This window comes from Erythrolamprus reginae, chromosome 3, assembly GCF_031021105.1.
Source record: "Erythrolamprus reginae isolate rEryReg1 chromosome 3, rEryReg1.hap1, whole genome shotgun sequence".
NCBI classification, from domain to species: Eukaryota; Metazoa; Chordata; class Lepidosauria; order Squamata; family Dipsadidae; genus Erythrolamprus; species Erythrolamprus reginae.
Window position 1 is genome coordinate 129,365,881 of NC_091952.1, and position 24,493 is coordinate 129,390,373.

At 39.8% G+C, this 24,493-nt stretch overlaps 2 protein-coding genes across 2 annotated transcripts in view; one reads left to right on the forward strand and one right to left on the reverse strand.

Moving 5' to 3' along the window:
* SYDE2 (synapse defective Rho GTPase homolog 2) overlaps positions 1-14,194 on the forward strand; it is a 64,436-nt gene extending 50,242 nt beyond the window's left edge. The window contains 2 exon segments of the mRNA XM_070746626.1: positions 3,617-3,848; positions 9,444-14,194. Of these exon segments, the coding sequence (XP_070602727.1) occupies positions 3,617-3,848; positions 9,444-9,928 (717 nt within the window). The 3' untranslated portion in view covers positions 9,929-14,194.
* A 2,666-nt stretch (positions 14,195-16,860) lies between these two features.
* The window catches only part of DNAI3 (dynein axonemal intermediate chain 3), a 60,339-nt gene continuing 52,706 nt past the window's right edge, over positions 16,861-24,493 (reverse strand). Inside the window, exons 22-23 of the mRNA XM_070746627.1 lie at positions 19,722-19,844; positions 16,861-17,284 (exon numbers count right to left, since the gene is read on the reverse strand). Of these exons, the coding sequence (XP_070602728.1) occupies positions 17,135-17,284; positions 19,722-19,844 (273 nt within the window). The 3' untranslated portion in view covers positions 16,861-17,134. The remainder of the gene's footprint in view (positions 17,285-19,721; positions 19,845-24,493) is intronic.

Below are 24,493 nucleotides of genomic sequence, written 5' to 3' on the forward strand. Positions count from 1 at the left end.
TTACTTAACCATATATTTCCCTTTCTAAGTATTTTTGGTTATAATAGTGCATTGCATAAATTATTGCTTTCGGCTAATAAACCCCCTTCCCAAATGTTCATTAAATTATTTTCTCTCATTGCAGTGTCTCATTCGTCATCTTCAGGCTGGTGCTTCTGTCCTTGTTCTAGGGTGTTCCGCCCTAGAACAAGGACAGAAGCACCAGCCTGAAGATGACGAGTGAGACCTCATCGAAACGTCGCCAGAAATTTCCAAATCCTACACAGGAAGAAACCTGAATATGCCAAGACCGTCATACCTGTACCCGTGAAAATCTACGAAAACAAATATATATATATATGTATATATGTATGTATGTATGTATGTATGTATGTATGTATGTATGTATGTATATGTATATATAAATCTGTCTATCTATCTATCTATCTATCTATCTATCTATCTATCTATCTATCTATCTATCTATCTATTTGATACATACAGAATATAGTTGTCGGCTATGAATAAATTAACTGCCTTGAAATGGTCCTGGGTTGGGCCTAAAGGCAAAAAGGAGTTGTGACGTTCCTTCAATATACCAGGGTGATCCGACATAAAGAAAACATATAGCCCCTCCCTGGTACAGAGCTGGAGGGATCAAGGTCTGGTAGCTCAACTGCTAACTCTCTGCCTTACAAGGCAGAGGCTGCCAGATCGAATCCCAGTAAGGAAGGGTGTGGCTAGCTGATGAGGCCAGAACAAGGCCGAAATGGTACCATCCTAGTCTCCCTTAATTTTAAAATTTCAGCTAAAAACATTTGATACATACATATATATATATGACGGTCTTGGTATATTCGGGTTTCTTCCCGTGTAGGATTTGGAAATTTCTGGCGACGTTTCGATGAGGTCCCACTCATCATCTTCAGGCTGGTGTTTCTGTCCTTGTTCTAGGGCAAACACTGCTCTATGGCCTCCCCAAGATACACAAAGAAGGAACACCACTCAGACCCATAGTCAGCTCCATAGGCTCACCCCTACAGAATCTTGCCAAATTTCTTGCCAAACAACTCCAGCCCTATGCAGAATCCATCATGTCTCATGTACAAAACTCATTCCACTTCATAGAAATCATAAAGGAACAAAACCTACAAACCAGTGACCTTCTCGTAAGCTTCGATGTCATATCTCTCTTCACCCAAGTGCCTATCAAAGAAGCCCTAACAGCCATCCAAAACAAATACAACCCCCTGAAGCACATCTTAGATCTGACCAACCAATGCCTGATGAATACATACTTCATCCACAATGGACAAAGATACAAACAGATAGAAGGAGCCCCCATGGGATCACCCCTGTCACCCATCATTGCAAACTTATACATGGAATATTTTGAAACCAACGCCTTGGACAAATCTGAATACAAACCCAAACTCTGGCTTAGATATGTAGATGATATCTTCGTAATTTGGCCACATGGGAAAGAAAAACTGGACAGCTTTCTCACACATCTCAACAGCCTACACCCCAAAATACAATTCACCATGGAAATAGAAACCAACAACAAACTTCCCTTCCTGGATGTCCTAATCTACAAAAAACCCGATGGCTCCCTAGGACATACCGTCTACCAGAAGAAGACACACACCAACCGCTACTTGAACACAAAATCCCACCACCACCCTGCACAGATCAATTCCATAGCCAAGACCCACATTTCCAGAACCAAAGGCCTAGCCGACAAAGACCACCTGGAACCTGAATTACACAGTCTCACAAATGTATTAATTTCCAATGGATTCCCAAGAGAGGCAATCAACAACTTAATCCAAAAAGAGACACCTCCCAAGAACCAAGACACAGAACAGGACAATGGCATTGCCCTCCTCCCTTACATCAAAGGCACCATAGATAAAATCAGTAAAATTCTCCGCAAATACAACATCAAGACAGCCTTTGGTACAGATAAAAAAATAGCCAACATCCTAAGAAACCCGAAAGACAATATCCAGCTAGAAAACCAGGGAGTTTATCAAATACCGTGTAAAATCTGCCCAACCACATATATTGGACAAACTAACAGGAGAGTAAATGCACGTGTTGCAGAACATAAGAATGCATTAAGGAAAAAAGAAAAAACCTCCCTTTTCCAACACTTCAAAACTACAGGACATGAAATTGATTTTGACAGTACCAAGTTAATTTCCAAAACAGAACAGTACAGCAAAAGAATAATCATGGAAGCCATCGAGATAGAAAAACATCCCCAAAATATGAACAAGCGGGATGATACCTCCCGCTTACCAGACATCTGGAAACCAGCCCTCAAATGTATCCCAGCCATAGAAACCAGACTCAGAACACACATTGCAAAACAATCAAGTAGTCTGCAAGCTCCAACTACTCAGGATATCATGCCTAATCTACAACCATTAACTAATCAGTATACCTCAGCTACATCAACGACCCCAGATGTTACCCTACTGACTCATCAGGAAGTTTCTACACAGCAGGCAATTGCTGAGCCATCAAACCACACCCAGCCACCAGTATTTTTAGAAGGAAGGCAGCTCAGGTCTCGCAGTGTTCGCCCTAGAACAAGGACAGAAACACCAGCCTGAAGATGACGAGTGGGACCTCGTCGAAACGTCGCCAGAAATTTCCAAATCCTACACGGGAAGAAACCCGAATATGCCAAGACCGTCATACCTGTACCTGTGAAAATCTACGAAAACAAATATATATATATATATATATCACATGTATATATATATCACATGTGTATGTATGTATGTATGTATGTATGTATGTATGTATATATATATATATATATATATATATATATATATATATATATATATATATATACACATACTTGCAATCTGCAACAGCTGTTGCAAATAAAGAACTACAAATCACAGAAAAGCCAAAAACAAAAGAATCCATGGGAAAGACATTTTTTCTGAAACCTCAGAGGGTCTAATCAGATAATAATTATGAGCTCGATTATGTGGTATTCCAATTTTGGTAATGCAGCTTCCTGTGTTCTTAGTGAAGCGATGGAAACATCTTAGTATGTTTGTTGGTTTTGGCCCAGGAAAAAATTCAGTTTCATAGAAAGTTTGCCTGTTACCCCAAAGGACAAACAAATCAGAGGTAAGGAATTGCAAGAGAGACAAGCCCCAACCAAATATTTCCAGCCATTTAATTTAGTACCAATTATGGGACAGAATTTCCATGCTATTTAGTTTAATTAAATGCAGGGCTATTAAATTGGTTCGTGGGACTAGGCTGATTGTTAAAGTCTTTCTCCAAGCTGAGGATTGGTGTTTTGTGTGGTTTACTTCCAGGTAAGTATGCAGAAAATTGCAGTTTGCTGGCCCTTGCAAAATATTTGCTTAAGGGCATGTATAGAGTATTGAGCAGCTGCAAAATCCTCAGATCTGTGTGCTCTTCTGCTCCACAAAAAGGTATTCTTGAAATGTTATCTTAAGTGGACACCGCTAGTGGGCATGAATGACAATGTTGTGATGGAATTAAAGGAACAAGACCTTCAATAATATTGCTACTGCCTCTCTTCTTAATTACATTTTTCCCCTGTGATTAATGAACTAACACGATTCCTCTTTTTCTTTAGGCAACTCTAAAGATGCTCTTAGACCATCTGAAACTGGTGGCTTCATACCATGAAGTAAACAGAATGACTTGCCAGAATTTAGCTGTGTGTTTTGGGCCTGTATTACTTAGCCAGTGGCAGGAAACTACCAGCCACAACAACAGAGTGTTCACTGATTCAGAAGAGCTGGCCAGTGCCTTGGATTTCAAGAAACATATAGAAGTTTTACATTATCTGCTCCAGTTGTGGCCAGGTAAAAAAACAACAACCCAAACATCTCACAATGAATAACATTTAATTTCATTCAAAGCGATGTACAGTGATCCCCCGCTCGTTGCGAGGGTTCCGTTCCAGGACCCCCCGCAACGAGCGGGTTTTCGCGAAGTAGCGCTGCGGAAGTAAAAACACCATCTGCGCATGTGCAGATGGTGTTTTTACTCCCACAGCGCTAGCGAGGAGCCGAAGATTGGGGGCGGCGCGGCTGTTTGCCGCCGGCATGGAGGGCTTCCTAGCAGCCCCCCAAACCCGGGTTGGGGGTCCGGGGGGCGCTGGCTCTCGGCGCTTTCGAGCTGAGTCCGGGAGCGAATTCGCTCCCGGACTCAGCTCAAAAGCGCCGATAGCAAGCGGCAAGGAACGGCTTGTCTCGGCGCTTTCGAGCTGAGTCCGGGAGCGAATTCGCTCCCGGACTCAGCTCAAAAGCGCCGATAGCAAGCGGCAAGGAACGGCTTGTCTCGGCGCTTTCGAGCTGAGTCCGGGAGCGAATTCGCTCCCGGACTCAGCTCAAAAGCGCCGATAGCAAGCGGCAAGGAACGGCTTGTCTCGGCGCTTTCGAGCTGAGTCCGGGAGCGAATTCGCTCCCGGACTCAGCTCAAAAGCGCCGATAGCAAGCGGCAAGGAACGGCTTGTCTCGGCGCTTTCGAGCTGAGTCCGGGAGCGAATTCGCTTCCGGACTCAGCTCAAAAGCGGCGAGAATGAACGGCGTGGGCGGGCGAAGGGCGGGCGGCAGCGAGGAGTTTGCGTGGGCGGTGGGGAAACTCCTCGCTGACGCCAGCAAGAGGGGGAAGACTCAGGGAAGCCGCCCAGCAGCTGATCTCCCGGTTGCCATCTACGCATGCGTGCCCCGGGCACGCATGCGTAGATGGTATTTTGACTTCCGGGTTGAAAAATAGCGAAGTACCCTGTTCGCAATGGTTGGGGACGCAATAAATGGGGGATCACTGTATTAATCTGTTGCAGCAAAAACAGTGCATGCATTGTTCAAACTTTTTCAAACTTTTATTGTAGCATAAACTTACAAAGACCAATTTATTATGCCATATTATTTGTAACTGTTATTATGGCATATCAATTACATTCTAACTTCATGCTGCTGTAACAATTTTTTCACTTAATTAGCCCCGAGTCTTTGGAGAAGGGCGGCATACAAATCTAATAAATCTTATCTAATAAATCTATATAAAATAATATCTTGCTAATGTACCCTTTTACTTTTGCATCTGTTCCAGACTTGTGTATTTTGCCCTTAAGTTTCTTTAAAATAAAGATAAATGAGAATATTTTTTTTTGCACCCATAGTAACAAGATAAGATCTTAAACAACTGGAACTGTGTGTTTACTACCAGTGTCCTGAAGTGTCCCCATTGACTTAACATTGACTATACTCCTGGCTGTTATTTCTTTTTCATGAGCCTAATCCCCCCCCCCCTTTTATTTGTCATTACAATTGGGGATTCTGCCATTTCCTTCTTTCTCTATGCTTATTATTGGATAACCTTGGTTCTATCTTTAACAGTGATGGCGAACCTTTTTTTCCTTGGGTGACGAAAGAGGCTGTGTGCATGCTATTGTGCATGCGTGAGTGCCCACACCCATCATTCAATGCCCGAGGAGGGCAAAAACAGCTCCCCCCCCCCCCCCGGAGGCTCTCTGGAGGCCAGAACCAGCTTGTTTCCCAATTTCTGCTGGGCCCAGTAGCCTCGTGTTTCACTCTCCCCAGGATCCAAAGGCTTCCCTGGAACCGGGGAAGGGTAAAAATGCCTCCCCATCCCCCAGGAGGCTCTCTGGAAGCCAAAAACGCCCTCCCAGAGCCTCTGTGTGAGCCAAAAATCAGCTGGCCGGCACACACATGCATGTTGAAACTGAGCTAGGACAACAGCTCGCGTGCCAGCAGATATGGCTTCACGTGCCACTTGTGGCACCTGTGCCATAGGTTCGCCATCACTGGTCTATAACTTCTCTCAGTCACATAGGGGTGTAACTTTCAGCAGCTAATTTTTTAGACAGATCTGAATAGGTTACGTTACACGGAACAACCCCAAGTGTTTTTGAAGCAGTTGATCTCTGCTTTAGCAATAACATCTTCTGTTGGTCAGAGGTGTAATGCCAGCTTTATTTTAGCACTTAGCAATAGCACTTAAAACTTATACACCACTTAGCGATTTACAGAGTCAGCATCTGGGTCTTCATTTTACCCATCTCAGAATGATGGAAGGCTGAGTCAACCTTGAGCCAGTGACAGTTGAACTATTGGCAGTCAGCAAAAGTAATCTACAGTACTGCCACCAGGGCTTTTTGAAGACTCATAGTTAGCACAACGATCAGATTGTTTAGTTGAACGAAAGACAAGATGCTTTTTCCCCCTGAATGCGGACACCTGATATTATCTGCTCAGATAAAACATACAGAAATAAAAAATATAGCTGCTTGATTGGTGATTCAAAATGGAGTTAATAACAATTAAGTCCTTGAAGAAGGTTTTTCTCTGTAAAGGTGACTGGATGTATATTGTTTAAGAAGTGAACTAGCATAATCTTAAGTACTTCAGCTTCTTCTGTAACTACAGGGTATCATGCCAAGCTTTTTGGCTTTTCAAAAATTTAATTAAACATTGTGGAATGAACTCTTTTCCTGTGAAGGAGTAAAGCCAAACATCAATCCACTGATGAATGTAGAAAACTTGATAACAATGATTGTGACTAACTACAGCTTTTCATTTATCTGTTTATTTATAAATTGAAAAAATAATGGTCCTTGTTTATTCAGAAAACTTAATAATGCTGGCATTTAAGGTTTAACACACGAGCCCTTTGTTTCAAAGAAAAAAAATCCTAATCAGGAGAACTTTTGTTGATGTACATGTTTCCTCATCTTTTCAAAACAAGAAACCAGAATTGTTAGACAAGTAAGATATACTACTTCCAGGGAGATATTTGAGCCTGAGTGAAAGTTTAGTCATCTGATTATCTGAGCTACTGGCAGGTTGCATTTGTTGACTTCTGCCTTGTTATATGCTGGAGTTATCTTTTACAAGCTTCCTTTGCTTCTAAAGGAAAAAGCGGGATTAAATATACTGAATGCATAAATAATATAACCCCTGGCAGATACAATTAGAAATGACAGAGCCACTGCAGTTCAGGATGATCTTTGAAGAAAGATATCACATAAATAGCTATAGCAGTCAAACTTATGAACTGCTTCATGGTGCTTTTACTTCTCTAAGCAGATTACAGAGTCGTCATATTGCCCCCAACAATCTGGATCTTCATTTTACCGACCTAGGAAGGATGGAAGGCTGAGAAAAGCTTGAGCCAGTGAGACTCAAAATGCCTCACAGGATAGATAGGCCAACCCAGTAGGATAGTTATGCTTGGTGTACTGTTTTTCTTCTGCAACCTAAGAGGTGAAATATACAGGTAGTCCTCGATTTATGACCACAGTGGGGACTAGATAATTTGTTGCACCCCATTATAAGACCTTTTCTGGCAAGATTGTTAAGCAAGATATCATATGATCCCGAATTGCGATCTTCCCTTCTGGTTTTCCCCATTGACTTGATTGATTGATTGATTGATTGATTGGATTCTCCAAAGACTCGGGGCGGCTCACAAGACTTTGCTTGTAAGAAGCCACCTGGGAAGGTTACAGAGGGCAATCACATGACCACAGGATGCTGCCACTATTGTATATGCGCCAGAGTTGCCAAGCATTAGAGATTAAATCACATCACTGCAGGGATGCTGCAATGGCAGAAAGTGTTCGAGGTTGGTCCTAAGTCAATTATTTCAGCGCTGATGTAAACAATCATTAAAATGAACGGCCATATGTTGAGGACTCCCTGTATAAATTTAAGTCTTGGAAAGTGCACTCTTCTTTTGCTTAACTGTCTACCCACTACAATGGCACTGAATCCTCACTCTTTTATTTTTCTTTCTCTCCTTATGGCTTTTACAAGATCTTTACTTTTCATATTCGGAAACTTCAGATCGTGCAGAATGCAGCTGCGAGAGCAATCATGGGCTTCCCTAGGTATGCCCATGTTACACCAACACTCCGCAGTCTGCATTGGTTGCCGATCAGTTTCCGGTCACAATTCAAAGTGTTGGTTATGACCTATAAAGCCCTTCATGGCATTGGACCAGAATATCTCCGGGACCGCCTTCTGCCGCACGAATCCCAGCGACCAGTTAGGACCCACAGAGTTGGCCTTCTCTGGGTCCCGTCGACTAAGCAATGACATCTGGCAGAACCCAGGCAAAGAGCGGCCCCGACCCTCTGGAACCAGCTCCCCACAGAGATTAGGATTGCCCCCACCCTCCTTGCCTTTTGTAAACGTCTTAAAACCCACCTCTGTCCTCAGGCATGGGGGAATTGAGACGTCTCCCCCGGGTCTATACAGTTTATGCATGGTATGTTTATGTGTATGTTTTGCTTTTAAATTTAAATAAGGGGTTCTTAGATTTTTTTAAATATTACATTTGTTACTGTATATTGTTTTTATTATTGCTGTGAGCTGCCCCGAGTCTGCGGAGAGGGGGCGGCATACAAATCTAATTAATAATAATAATAATAATAATAATAATAATAATAATAATAATAATAATATATTCCTTCTACATTCTTTACAACAAGTTTCGCCTGCACATTCATCATTTTTTGCATCTTTTGACAAGTCTACCTAGGGAGATACAACTCCTTCCATCCAGTACTGTTGAAACAATTCAAAGGTGCCCCCCCCCCCCAGCTTCTTTAGGACCTAATTTCCATTAATCTCTGCTGCCATTTTCTCTTCATTCCTTGTCAAGTCTTACTGACAAGAGTTAAACATCTTTTAAACACGTAGGAATGACATCTTTTCTGTGTGCCAGTAAGCAATCAGAATATTGCTATAAGCAAAAATAAAAATGGAATCAACAATAATAGTAGAATCAAAAATCGTAATAATAGAACCAATAATAATAATAATAATAATAATAATAATAATAATAATAATAATAATAATAATAATGCCATTACTACAGAGGGATGCTTGGAAAAGAAACTTTTGAATTATGTAGCAGTTGTTGGTGAATAAAACATTTGTACTGTTTACCATAGGAAGGCGATAACAAGAGGAGACTTAGTTTCTAGAGCTGTAAAACCATGAGTTCAGGTAACAAAAGTGCCAAATGTGTGTTTGTTCTGCCTGCTTTTTCTTACATAGCTGATTGTAGATCGCATTTGGAAGCTCTTCTTCGAACTGTACTGTGATTTTGGACTGCGATTAACTTGCAAAATTAACTTGCAGAGTTAATCAGGTTAAATTTCCATTTTAATAGATTCCTCCAGCGGCAGTAGACAAAGGCATGGTAGTTTTAAGATGAAATGTTAATTAGTTGGCTTTTTCTTTTCAATATAACTTGACTGTCTGGTACCAAAATCAGTACAATAGAATTATTGGCTGTTCAGTGTGCATGCATAAATGCATGTTCCCAAGTCATAGACCAGTGGGAAAAAATAAAATGTCATATTGCGGCTTTCTTTTAAGGCATACTGTTAAGCTAACACGAGTTCCAATTATGCTTTATCATAGTGCAACATCCATCAACTGAAGAGTCAGCCTTCCAGGAGCAGCAGTCCTCTGTGAACTATCTGAGGCCTAAGAAACAGCGGCCTCAAATGTTAAATTTAAGCGAAGTGTCTGGGATCTTGCGATCCAGGCCAGCCAGACTGGACAGCCCTTCAAGCAACCGCTATGCCGGAGACTGGACTGCTTGTGGGGAGAACTACTTTGTCAGTCCCAAAGAAGCTCTGAGCGAAGCAGACTACGATGATGTCCCTTTAGAAGAGGCAGAAAGTGGGGACGATGGCAGCAAAGTGGATGCTTCCAGAACGCTGCTCCGGCGGCCCATTTGTGTGTCCAAAGAACGCACCTTTCAGGCCTATCTGACAATGCAGACAATGGATTCTGCAGTGAACCATCAAGTAAACCTCAAAAACTTGCAAGAAAGCATTGATACACTGATAGGAAACCTGGAACGGGAACTCAATAAAAAGAAGCTCAATATGAGTTGTTGATCACTTCGCTTTGCCATGTCTCCAGTTTTGTATCTCCCTTCTGTTGTATTCCACCAGGAAAGAATAAGGAAAAGGATGAGTTTTGGATTGGGGAGGTGGGGTCTGTATTATAATTGCGTTGGGTAATGTTGGAGATCACTGTGTAAGTTAGGCATCCATATTACAGCCTTTCTCCACCATTTGAAAACATGTTACTTTTTATAAAACAATTCTGCAATATTCCTCGTCAAGGTACTATGCACTTAGGAATTTTGAACAGTTTATCAAAGATATATAAGGCCTCATCTTTATCTTTGTTACACTGGAACAGTACACTTTGTTCCTGAAATCTTAGCCCTGGTACGGATATTCTCCCAAGAGAGAGAAGATTAATGTTGCTACTTAAGGTATAACACGAGGCACAAATTCTATGTAGATCACGTTCTGTATTGACACCTTTTCACTTTTAATGCAAAGGCTGCTATTGGGGGGGGGGGGGGCTTTTTATATGAATATTGTATTTCTGTGGTAACACTTTAAAGCAACTACAGTACTTAAAACTTGCAAAAACATTTTTCTAACACTTGTCTTGCAGATATTTATACGTGAAAAACATTTGGGCCTTTCTAGTTGAGGTACGTTTCATTGTGCAGGATAAGAGTTTCTTCTCTCTCCTCTAACCTGGTGTTCTGAACTTATGTTAGCATAGTAGTGATGGTGGTGGTGTGTGTGTGTGTGTGTGTGTGTGTGTGTGTGTGTGTGTGTGTGAGAGAGAGAGAGAGAGAGAGAGAGAGAGAGAGAGAGAGAGAGAGAGAGAGAGAGAGAGAGAGAGAAATTAAGAGTCCAAAAGTTGGGGGTAGATTAGCATTTCCTAGGCAGCAGGCCCTGGCACTGCATTAGATGATTGTATAAAATGAGGTGATTGTGCACTACTTCTATAGTTTGCCCCCCCCCCATGCCAATCAAGTACAACAACAATCAATTTTATTTGATTAGTCAATCGACCATATCAAAGCAAAAATAGTGACCACATCGGTCGTCATAAAACTGCGACTGGTTAAAATACAATAAAATTGCATAAAATAAAGGGAATTTGGATAAATAAGTTAATCAAGTAAAACTGTTGATGCGGTGGGGGGGGGATTTAGTATTTTTTTATGCCCTATAGAATTCTTTGTTGGCCAAGTGTGATTGGACACACAAGGAATTTGTCTTTGGTGCATATGCTCTCTCAGTGTACATAAAAGAAAAAGACACATTTGTCAAGAATCATGAGGTACAACACTTAATGATTGTCCTAGGGGTCAAATAAGGAAACAATCAATATTAATACTGGAGATGTTATACATGACAGCACTGTAGAAAAGAATCCATGTAGCTGTGTTGAATTGTGGAGTCCTTGATGCTTCCTGAGTTTGCTGTTTGTTTGCAAATGTTTATCCAGCTAAAATAGCATCAGCATTTTAATGGGTAACGAAAGATCTGCAAGCCCAGATAGCACCAAGGACTCCACGGGACAGCCCTGTGCCCACCTGGCCCAATCTAGCTCTGACTAAAGAGAGCTGAAAAGAGACTTGCCTATTGTGTGGTCAAACAATCACACATAAGCAGTCATGGGATACTCTGGACAAGAAAATGAGATATTTAAAGGCTGCAACTAAAAGCATACAAATTACTTTAAAGTATCCAGGATAACAAGTTGTCTAGACCAGGGGTAGGCAAAGTTGGCTCTTCTATGACATATGAACTTCAACTCCCAGAATCCCTGAGCTAGCATGATTGGCTCAGGAATTCTGGGAGTTGAAGTCCACAAGTCATAGAAGAGCCAACTTTGCCTACCCCTGATCTAGACACACTGGCCTGTTTGCCACAACTTTCTGAAATTTTCATTGTGAAACGAAAAAACCTTTTTCTAGAGATGCTTTGAGACTTGATTGCTTGGCAGAAACCATAGCAGCTATTCTACCAAATCAAAACAATTTTTATTGTAATTCAACAGAATTATTCTACCGAATTGTCCACAAATATGCATATTTTAAAAATATGTAATGGCCTTAAATGCAGATATTTAACCTAATCAGCCTAATGTTAACACTGTGCATAGGCAATAATCAATGCCATCCAGGGTGCTGACTATGTTAAAACATCTCCAAATACTGTATAGTGAGCCATGCTTAAGCATTATTATATCATATATATATATATATTGGAAATATAGAAGCATAACTTTGTACATCAGTTCCCTTCTGCTATGCCAGGGGTTTGCAACCTTAAACCCTCAAAGAGTCATTTCACACAGAAAACACCGGAAGCCACAAAATCTGGGTGGGCATGGCCAACTGAACATCACTCACTTCCACCCAGCCACATCTACCCAGGTTTTGTGACTCCCAGTGCTTTCTGTGAGAAGCAGGTATCTTTTTGTGTCTCTTGTCTGTCTTTCTGTCTCTCTTTTGTGTGTGTGTGTGTGTGGTCCCTCAGGCGAGAGCTGGGTTTTTTGTTTTTTTGCTGATGTTTCTCTTTCTTCTTTGGGGCTTAAATCAAGGGTCATTTCAGGTTTCCAGATAAATGAAGCTCTTTCATCCCCCTGCTGTGGCTCCCTGTCAGCTGAAGTCACTACTGGCCGGACCCGATCCTTGCTCTCCTCTCCCAGTCACAAGATAAGGGTGACAGCCGGGGATGAAGACTCGGTCCATATTCCAGAGCGGGAGTGAAACGCCCCTGTACTTGCCTCATCTCGCGGGTGCTTCTTCCAACCTTTGTTGGTGCTGTGCACATCTCAGTCTCTTGGGGAGATGCGCGACTTGCTCTCCACCCTGAGACACTGGGCCGCTCAGCTGCGATGTGCTGTGTCATAATGGGCGGAGGGGATGCGGTATCTACTATTGTGAAGCATGTTGTCCACTCTTGAAAGCAAGTCGCAAATATCCAAGAAACTGAGATGCATGCAGCACCAACAAGGGTCAGAAGAAACACTCACAAGATGAGGCAAGTACAGGGGCGATACATTCCCGTTCTGGAATATGTAGCGAGTCTCCATCCTCTGATGTCACCCTTAACATCTCAGGCCAGGCAAAGAGTGACTGGGAAGGGAGGGGGAGAAGCGGGGCCAGCCGGCAGTGGGTTCAATTGACAGCCACAGCAAGGGGACGAAAGAGCTGCATGGAGCCGTGGGTTGCTGACACCAATGCTATGCTAATGGGAAGCTCCTCAATTTAGATAGTCATGCTGCTTCTTTATTTGTGATAAAGACCATTTATTATATAATTTAAACATGTCCCCCTAATACATTTCTACACCTTTTTGAATTCTAGGGAGGCCCCCCTCTTGCCATGGATGTAGAAAGTGTCTTTTAAAGTAATGTGTTTCAAATGGCCCGAAACATTCCAAGAATGTCCTTAAGTGCTAAGACGATCAATGTGTTGTTTATCCTGCCAGGTTTCTTAAAATTAGCAGCTTTTCCAGTTTGTTGTAAGAAAGGTAAATTTAATAAATCCTGATTGGATTAGTCTGCAGATTTTTTATATTCACTCTAAACCAAAGTAAATACAAGCCTGATGCAAATTTAAGTTCTGTCTGCAGTCAGGCCATAAGACCCAAGCAGCAATAAATTGCAACTAGGTACCTCTTTAAAAAAGAGAGCAATGGAGTAGAGTATGTGGTAAATGGCATTGCTTTAGAAAAAAAAGTTAGCAAGCAGGGGGAGCCATTATTTTTTAAAGAGTTTTGAACACTATTTGCCTTGTATTCACCTTCATCAACTGATATCTTCAGTTATTTGTAGATCACAACTTCCACAATTCCATCTAGGAATTCTGGGAATTATAGTCTTAAAATAGCTGGAGGACAAGAAAATTCTGGTTTTCTCACCATTTCTTCACATTATCAGTTCTCCTCTCCCTCCCTCCCTCCCTCCCTCTCTCTCTCTCTCTCTTGTTATGGATCTGATACAAGTACTATTTAATTTGTTCCTTGATATTGACTATTATAATTATTTTAGCTTATTTATTGGCAATAGGATGACTGAATTTGGTGCATGATTTTTGCCGCATTTTCCTTAAAGAAATATTTCAGCATTTTATACAGTCTGGTTAATTTATTATGACGATGATAATTAGAGTGGCAGTACACAACTACAGTCATTTCAATATAGTGATACAGTTAAAAGCATATATTTTAACCTGAAGCATTTATTGATAAGCTGATGTATTTTTTTAAAGCATATGTACAGGAAGTGATTATTTTTGAACTATGTTAATTCTGAATAAAACCCAAAATTGAAAATAACTTGATTTTGTATTTTTGTAAAATGCTATTATTTTAAGAATACATTTTAAAGATAAGTCAAGATAAACCTGTGTGAAAAGAATTTATATTTCCAGGATTGCTAAGTCTGCTTCGCTATGAAGTGGGAAGAACACAGGCTTAATCTAATATATCTGTTTGAGTCAGTGGTAGGCAAAGTTGGCTCTTCTATGACAGGTGGACTTCAACTCCCAGAATTCCTGAGCTAGCATGGTTGGCTCAGGAATTCTGGGAGTTGAAGTCCACAAGTCATAGAAGAGCCAGATTTGCCTACCCCTGGTGAGTGATAATATGGAGGGGCAAATCTGTCACAATTGGCTCTTTTATCAGGTTAGTCGGGTGAAATACAACTGGTTCTAACTGAGCTGGTAGGGCTGACTGCACAAAGCCCCACAAACTCGCACCAACATCATTACATCCCTTTTTGGGGATTTGAGCTGGTAGAGAAGGTAAGTGGATTTCACTTGGGCGTCCTCCTCGATCCACAGCTAACATTACAGCACCATCTTTCAGCTGTGGCGAGGAGGGCGTTTGCCCAGGTTCAGCTGGTGCACCAGTTGCGGCCCTATTTGAATAGGGAGTCACTGCTCACAGTCACTCATGCCCTCATCGCCTCGAGGTTCGACTACTGCAACGCTCTATACATGGGACTACCTTTGAAAAGTGTTTGGAAATTTCAGATCGTGCAGAATGCAGCTGTGAGAGCAATCATGGGCTTTCCCAGATATGCCCATGTCTTGTCAACACTCCGCGTCTTGCACTGGCTGCCGATCAGTTTCCAGTCACAATTCAAAGTGTAGGTTATGACCTATAAAGCCCTACATGGCATCGGGCCAGAATACCTCTGGGACCCCCTTCTGCCACACGAATCCCAGTGACCGATTAGGTCCCACAGAGTTGACCTTCTCTGGGTCCCGTCGAGCCTTCTCTGGCAGCCACGGCACTCTGGAACCAACTCCCCCCAGAGATTAGGATTGTCCCCACCCTCCTTGCCTTTCGTAAAATCCTGAAAACTCATCTATATCACCAGACATGGGAAAATTAATATACCCCTTAGCTATTATAATTGATGTATGGTTTGTTTGAGCTGTATGATTATTTTTATAAGTTTTTTTTAATTAACTATTAGATTTGTATATTGTGCATTGTGCTATTGTGCTATTGTGAGCCGCTCCAAGTCCTCGGAGAGGGGCAGCATACAAATCTAATATTATTATTATTATTATTATTATTATTATTATTATTATTATTATTTATTTATTTATTATTTATTATTATTATTTTAATGCAGCATCCCAATTTCCCTGCTGAATGGCAAATTATGAAATGTACAAACAGTATAAGTGTCAGGGTTCCAAATAGCATCTAAAATTAGAGTCAGAGGCAATTGCTTCCTCAAAGTTCCAATTTATTAACAGAGCCATGTTGGTACACCTGGGTGAATCCCGAATCTGAAGTCCTTTGGGGTTCACCATCCAGTTTAAAGTTCAAGTACTTGTCCCCACCCCCCACCCCAAGTCCATCACATTGACCAATGTCCAACCGCCAGCCTGGCAGATCCACCCATCTATGCAGGTGCAGGAGTGCGAAGACAAAGAACGAACTTGACTTTCTAGAAATAATTTGTTATGGCTACATACAGACAACCCTCATGCAATTCCCCTTATTGTCCCCAAATTGTCCCCAAATTCCCCTTATTGCCCCCTTATTGTCCCCAAATTCCCACAGTAAAAGAATGCACAGTAAAATATTATACAGTGTGGCAGGCCAAAGACCCCCACTAAAATGGCTTCAGCCTGACAATAAGTTAAAGAGAGCAAGAGCTACAAAAGCAAACTATGTGCACCGATACGGAATGCTGTAAAATGAAAATGATTTTATATGGTATGCTTTGTTTTCTTTTATGTTGTTTTTCTTTTTGTGGTTGTTTTAATGTTGTTTTTAAAGATAAAACTGTTTAGTAAAAATTATTTTTTTAAAAAAATAGAAAAAAGATCAGAAAAAGATCAGTAAAAAATCAGAGGCAACGTGAGAAAATATTACAGTATTTTACTGAAAGAGTAGTAGATACTTGGAACAAACTTCCAGCAGATGTGGTTGGTAAATCCACAGTAACTGAATTTAAACATGCCTGGGATAAACATCCATCCATCCTAAGATAAAATACAAGAAATAGTATAAGGGCAGACTAGATGGACCATCAGGTCTTTTTCTGCCATCAATCTTCTATGTTTCTATGTTTCTGAAAGAAATGTGGTACAGTGATGCTTTCAAAACAAAAGTGGCTCCATTCTTTATGCTAAAGTAGCCACACTGAACTATCGTCCAGGATTTTACCTACTGCTACACTTTCAAATGTGAAAAATAATATGAGCATGGCTGGGTGCAAACTCAGAATGTTGACCTGGGCGAAAGGTGAGACCTGCATGTAAGTTAGTAATACAAAATGCACCCTTGAGTTGTATATCTATGTCATGGTTGTCTCAAGAGGTAACGAGTTTTCTGGTTTTGCTTTGAAGACATTTCACTTCTCATCCAAAAGTTTCTTCAGTTCTGAGCCAGTTGCCTCTTTAAAAAACACCTTGGGGGCACCGTTGAGCTGGCTTTATTTTTTGTTTTCTTTTAATACCATAGTTTCCACAATGCCATGTTTTACAAATAGATGTTTATTAAATCTGCATTATGACACTACAGCAAATTAACAATAAATATGCATTTATTATACATAATATAGGGGTAGGGAAGAACAGCACCTTCATTTCTGTCTGCTATCTTTGGCCATTCTCACTGAGGAAGGCATAATTAGCAGTGAAATAAAAATATCTGGGTATCTGTTTCATGGAAAGCCTTGCAGTACAAATTATATATGTTGGGAGTCACGGCTATTCTGAAGTCGCTTATTATTGCTAAGTAGTGGTAAAATTACACAATTCTCGAGGGAGTAAATTTATCTGGTCCCTTCATTAATCCAAGTCGAACCAATATGGCTTTCTCCAAGTCCAAAAATTCTACATAATTTTGATTGGCCTGTTCGTCCATTAACTCTCTTGATCGCTGACCACCAACCATTTTCTGCAAAGAGAAGAGAAGGATGAAGGAGGAGTGGGGGGGAGAGAGGAATGATAAGTTACCCTACAAAAGAGACATTTTTCCTGAGTCTTACCAGATTCCATCTTTACATTCCTGAGACAATATCTACTTTCAAAATAGCCAGGAATATCATATGCTAAATGTTATTTTTAAAGTAACTTAGCACTCGAGAGGAGTCCTATGAGACTGGGTGGCTCTAATAAATTTAAAGTCATAGTAATATTTTAGAACAGCCTTCCCAGCTTGAGGTTCTCAGAAGTGTTGAGAATACAACTTCCAGAATTCCTAAGCAACAGGGTTATGGGATAGGCCTCTTGAGATCATACCTGTAATAGTTCCACTTTGGCTGCAGGGCATTGTGCAGGTAGCCCTCGACTTACAACCAGTTGCAACTGCACTGAAAAAAGGGCCTTACAACTGGTCCTCACACTTACAACTATTGCAGCATTCCCACAGTACCGTAATCAAAATTCAAGCCCTTAGCAACTGGCATGTATTTATGTCAGTTGCAACAACCCAAGGGTCATGTTGTCACACAATTTGTGACCCTCTCAGCTGACTTCTGACAAGCAAAGTTATTAACTTCACCACCGCAATGATTCTTTTAACAACTGCCAAAAAAGTTTTAATATCAGGCACAATTCACTTAATCATCACCTTGCTCAGCAATGAAAATTATGGTCTCAATTGTGGTTGTAAATCAACAACTATCTGTACAACTTGATAGAGACAATTATAGGGGCAAAAGAATAAAATAGAGCAGATTAGAGACTGTTAGGACTCTGTCCATAACGGTTGGATTGGCAATATATAAACCAACAATATGTATTATAACTGAGCTATGGCTGTTTAGCTGCGGTGTTGCAGTCTGCCACAAGAGGGAGCGAGAGTTCATAGCTTATTTTCTGAGTCACCCTCTCTATTTCTCTTTGGCTATTCACTGTTAGATTTGCTGTGCATTTTCTCTGCAATTTCTCTGCATTGTAGTTATATATTATAGTTAAAATGTGTTCAGGCTTGATACCTTAGTTTACTGATTATGACAGACAACTGGTAAGGAAGACTATGTACTTGGTAAGATTTGGATTGTTATTCTGACTTATTATGTGTATGACTTTAGACTGTTTATCTGAATATGTTATTTCTCAATGTAAACTTTAATTCAAGTTAGTATATCTGTGTTTGGCTGAATAGTTATTCACAACTAATCTCAATCAAAATGTTTCTGTGTGTACACAACCTTGGTAAACAAGCATTGCTCTGCTCAAACATTACCAGAGACTCAGTACCACTTTTGGCTTTTCTGCTTCCAGAAATTCAAAATGAAGTATGGGTTAACAGCAACTAACTCAAACTATTATTTGGTTTTGAATTTATTAAAATATAGTATGGTAGCTATTTTAAATATATATATAGGAAACTTCTTGTTGCTGAAGAAAGTTAAAATAGTGAAAACTTGCATTTCCCCACCCATCCTCCCCTTTCCTCATAATTGCTTTTCACAGATTGCAAGTCTAAGATTAAGGAATGTTTAAGTTTGTCTTGGTTTGTAAGCTACCTCAGAATGTTTTGGGGTACAGAGGATGATAGAAAACCTTGTAAAAATCATGATTAATAAAGGATTAGGTGCAATGAAAATTTCTAAAGATACTTCACCAGAAGAGCCCTTCAATCCTCCACTCGAAACAGAATCCCCTACGAGACTAGACTTTCAATCCTGGGCCTAGAAAGCTTAGAACTAAGACGCCTTAAACATGATCTACGTATTGCCCACAAGATCATATGCTGCAACGTCCTGTGTCAATGACTACTTCAGCTTCAACCACAACAACACAAGAGCACACAACAGATTTAAACTTAATATTAACCGCTCCAAACTTGACTGTAAAAAATATGACTTCCGTAACCAAGTTGTCGAAGCGTGGAACTCATTACCGAACTCCATAGTGTCATCCCCAAATCCCCAACACTTTACCCTTAGATTATCCACGGTTGACCTATCCAGATTCCTAAGAGGTCAGTAAGGGGCGAGTACAAGTGCACTAGAGTGCCTTCCGTCCTGTCTTATTGCTCTCCTATATCTCCTATACCTTTCCTCTATTCCTATATCTCTTCTTCTATTCTTTCATTGATATGTTTTATACCTATATCTTCTCTTCTATTCTTTCTTAGATATATTTTACTATGAGTATATCCTCTATAACTCATTATGTATTTTACTATGTGTATACCCACTAAAAACCCCATTGTGTATTGGACAAAATCAATCAATCAATAAAATACATATTGAATTGGCCAAAATCCTCTACGCCGTAAACCCACTTATTTTAATCATACTTTTTCGTAGTTCATTTGCCTAAGAAGTTTGTAAATTAAATAATATGCATTATCTTAGCTTTTCTGTCTCTAAAGAACTTACCGTTCTCTTCATCATCTTTTCATGTTCCAATGCCACCCTTTCTTCATTTCTGAATTCCTGCCGCTGCTCAAAATACTCCAGATGTTTGACTTCTCGCTCAAAGTAATGAAGAACACTGGAACGCTGACATTTCCAATGTATGTTTAATTATGATGAGCATGGTTTGTCCATTCATTAAAAATATACTTAACTTTATACAATTACAAGAACTGAAGAAACCTGAATACTATCTTGCCTGCATTTTACAATGTAAGGGTAGGATAGTCTGCAGAGTGGGGCAGCATACAAATTTAATAAATAAAAATATATATAAATGTGAGAAATAAAAATGAATGAATATTTTTGTTAGGCTTGGTAAACAGGCAAACCAATGCCATCCGGATGTTTTCAACAAAAGTCTTGCCAGTAAAGTTGTTAATGGATGCTGAAATCCAGAATATCTGGAAAGTGCCATTTGCCAAACCAAAGAATTGTAATTGTTCACCAGAATAGAAAACAGGAGATGGTGAATTCTAGTAAAAAATGGAGACAATGGAGTGACTTTTGGCCAATCACACTCTCTCAGTGCCAGTACACCTCACAGAGTTGTTGTTTTGGAGAAAATGGGAGGAGGAAGGATTGTTAGGTATGACTACTGCCTTGAGTTATTTATAAAAACAATAAAGGCAGGGTTTAAATAAAAAAATAAAATCCAGTCCCTGCCAATGTGATCATTTTACTGATTATTCTGAAGCTCTCCAAATACTATTCAGTCACTTTCTTACTCCATAGCTGACTGATACTATGGTTTATATATAATGAAGTTTTTTATCTTTCATGAATTTAGCAACTAATCTGTGGCATTGCAGATTTGCTGATGGGGAACGCAAAGCTGCATTTGCACCATCCTATTGAGTCCTCAGAGAGGGGTGGCATAGAAGTCCAATTTATTGAATTATTGAAACGGATGTTCATGTGCCGCCTCTATGTTGGTTGAAGCAGGCAGGATTCCCTTGAGTACCATTTGTTGGGGGTCAGGGGAAAGGGAGGGTCTTGCCTTCTCTTTCTGCTCAAGATCCCCATGGACAATTGGTGGACCACTTTGTGACACAGAATGCTGGACTGGATGGGCTTTGGCCTGATTCAGCATGGCTCTTCCTATGTTCTTATGTTCAATTACCGTAATAAATATTTCTTTCTTGAATTGGATGACTCTTGCCTAATGTGGTCCACATCTCATTTTTTTACTATTTTTTATTTTTCTCCACACAAAAACATACATACAACATCATATACCGTCAATACAACTGAATAATAAATCATCTCTTAAATATAATAACTTAGGTTATTGTTGTGGTTCAGCCTGGGACCCCTCCGGGAATGGCTGATTTGCTGTCGGTGTCCAGCTCAGAGGCTGAGGACCAGGAGGGGCAGACTGACGAAGAAGCTGAATCCCAGGCTGAAGATGAAGGACAGCCAGAGTTCCACCAGGGGGAGCTCTCCCCAGCAAGCAGCCTGGATTCCCTGGGGGAGGATGCTAGTGACTTCATAGATATGCGACAGAGGAGAGCTAACGAGAGAAGAACGCAGTTGGCTAGGTATTACCAGCATTAGTGGTTGCAGCTGGGTTTGGGTGTGGTGCTCTTGGGAAAGGATAAAAGGTGGCCCCACCCTTCCTGGCTTGTGGAGTTTTATCTTGGAGATTCGTGAGACCTGTCTGTGAACTTTGGTGGCTACAATCCTGGTTTGTGCCTTGGACTCTTGAAACCTTGGGGGTGTGTGCCAGCAAGAAGCTTTTGGAATTGACTGGACATCAGGACCCTGTTGTAAAGTATTGTAACCTGTCTGCTGTGAAGACAGGTCTTCCTTTATGCTTATTTTTTCCTGCTATAAATTACTTTTGGATTTTACCAGAGTGTCTGGCTGTTTTTTCAGTGGGTGTGGAGGTCTGGGAAAACCCAGACAGAACAGGTTATATTCCAATTTGCTTTCCTTTATTCAGTCTGTCTCGATCTTTCCTCTCACCACTCCCTTCTTTCTATCCCAGGCAGCCATTCTGCCTCTCCCCTACTTCCTTGCACCTTCTTTCTCCCTTTTCTACTACTATTTCCCCCTCCTTTCTTCTTACATCTCCAGTTCCTTCTCCACTCTCTCTCCTTCTTTCCTATTTCCCTTTATGCCCTCAGAATCCTTCCCTAAGTGGATAGTTCTACTTCTATTCCATGACAGACTGAAAAGCTTCTTTGAGTCTTACCCTTTATGATCATCATTGATATCTGTATTCTGTTTATATCTTTACTTTCAGTATATGTTATTTATCCTGTGCTGTCTCCATTGTCTAGTGTTGTCACCTAGATTACACCAATTATTTTATCTTCCAATTAGGTTTACTGCTATTGCTTGCTTCCTCTGCTAATTGTTAAATCTCTTACTTCTTAAATCTAAGACATAGTGCTTCATTTTCTTCGTTATTTTCTTTAGTTACCATTCATTTTCTTAATCCGCTTTTTCCCTTCTAACTAAATACCCCCTAAAAATTCCACATTTACTTATATTAACAGTGCAATATCAATTCTTATTTATTTATTTGTATATTGTTTCAAATTAATATCCTGTATAGTGAAGAAACAAATAGTAATTGTTCAAATTCCAAAATTTCCAAGCACTAATTCATTACATTCATTGCTCATTATAATTTATCTTTCCCTTTAGTGGTACAAATATATGTTTACCAGTTTTAAATTTAATTCAACAAGTCTAGTTTATACCAATCTGTAATATATATTTAATAATATATATGTAATATTTATATACAGATTTATACCAATCTGTAATATAAGTTACATAAGTTATATAAATAGCTATATCTAATTGTTTAGATCTTTAATTAAAAACTTGTTCATTATCAATATTGATTATCATCATCAACTATGTCCACCAAAAAATAATAATCATTCAAGTTCCAAAATTTTCGCATTAAATAATTTCATTCATTTTTTATTATAATTTCCCTAGTGATACAAATATATGTTTACCAATTTTAAATTTAATCCATCAAATCAGGTTTACACTAATCTGTAATATAATTATGATTTCCGGAATTACCAACTAATTATATCAATGGTTATTTTAATAATTGTATTAAATGCTTAAGTATTTAAGTAAATCTTGTTCATATCTGAATATTTATCATCATCAAATATATTCACAAATATACTGTGTAAAAGAAAGAAAAAAAGATAAAAACCTTGTTTCTCTTCATCAACTCTACCCCCCACACACTATTAATACTTTTTATCACACACACAAATGAAAGATAAAAAAGAAAGATATTATATAGTAATCATATAACTTTCATCCATTTTCTTTAAATTTCCATCCTCTTTTTCTTAGCTTCCCCATTTTTCTTTCTTGTAGTTTTGTGCCCCCAATTTCTTTCCCACTCTCCTTTTTTCCACTTTAATTGTATTAATGTTCTTTTATCTCTTCTTAGTCCCTTCACCCGGCTTCCTTGCCCTTATCTTTTTTTTGCCACTGTTAACCTCAGTGTGATCATCAAAATAGAATTCAATATAACCATTGGTCTGTCCACTTTCAAAGTCATCATCCCTTTTACTTCTGTCATATTCTGTGTCTTCTTTCTCCAGCTCTTCCACTTCTGTTTATTTCTCTCTGCTGCCTTGTTTTTTATTCCTTACCATCATGTCTCCAAAGTCCTTATTATCATCTAATATTTTCTTTTTCTTTTTAAAAATCCATCTGCAAACTCTGAAAAGCATCTCTTTGTTTCTTGCCAGCAGTCTTTAAAGCCCTTAAAAAGGGCTACAAACTCTTCATAATATAATGCCTCTATATTGCGAAAATCACGGTTCATAAGTCTTTATTGTCAGTCCAGCTGTGATATATTAAAGTTCATCCAAAGTTAATTCAGTCCCAGAAGATGTAAATAATATTTTTGTTAAGATAAAAACAAGTTATTCATTGCTTTGTATCTTTTCAAACTGTCCAAAATAATTCCAGTTCCAGGTCAGTTCAAATGTCCACAAAAAAATCTTCCAGAATTAAAATGGTTCCTCCAACCAGAAGGTGACACTCTTCATTAATCCCACAGATCTATTCTTCCTGTTCATCAATGTTTTTATATATTTTCAAATCAGTTAAGATTAAACCAAATACATGTATTTTCTTAATTCAAAATTAAATCAGTGCTCTCCAAGTTTCCAAAAATTGGGCTTTAGTTACTGCCTTCTTTAAAATTGTTCCTCTATAGTCTTCTATTGCTAGATAGCTGCTTCATTATTTTTCAATCCTTTTGTTCTCCTTTTAGGCTTTAGACTTAGCCGCCCTGAGTCCTCGGAGAAGGGCAGCATATAAATCTAATTAATAAATAAGTAAATAATAAAAAATATCCCAAAACTCTTCTTCAGCAATATAACTCACCAGCTACAATTTCTGTTCTTCTAATTTTCTCTCCCACACTTATCTTGAAATTTCCTTTCCAGGTGATCTCCAATCTTCAAGCAAGTCAATCAGACTGTTCGTGGCCGCCACAGCTAGGATGACTTTTGCAAGTCAGTTTCCGATGCCGCCGGTTGAGAGCTCTTTGTCAGCTCCTGGGGTGGAGGTTGCCTCCTCCCAAGTCTCCAAAGATGTCTCTCCTCTTCAACACCCCTCCAGGGGCGAACCAGGTTCCCCAGGTCAAGCCGGGTCCCCCAGGCGACATGGATTTTGAGATTCCCCAACAGAGCGTGAGCAGCTCCGTGTCTTCACAGTGCTTGGCCACGCCCTCTCCT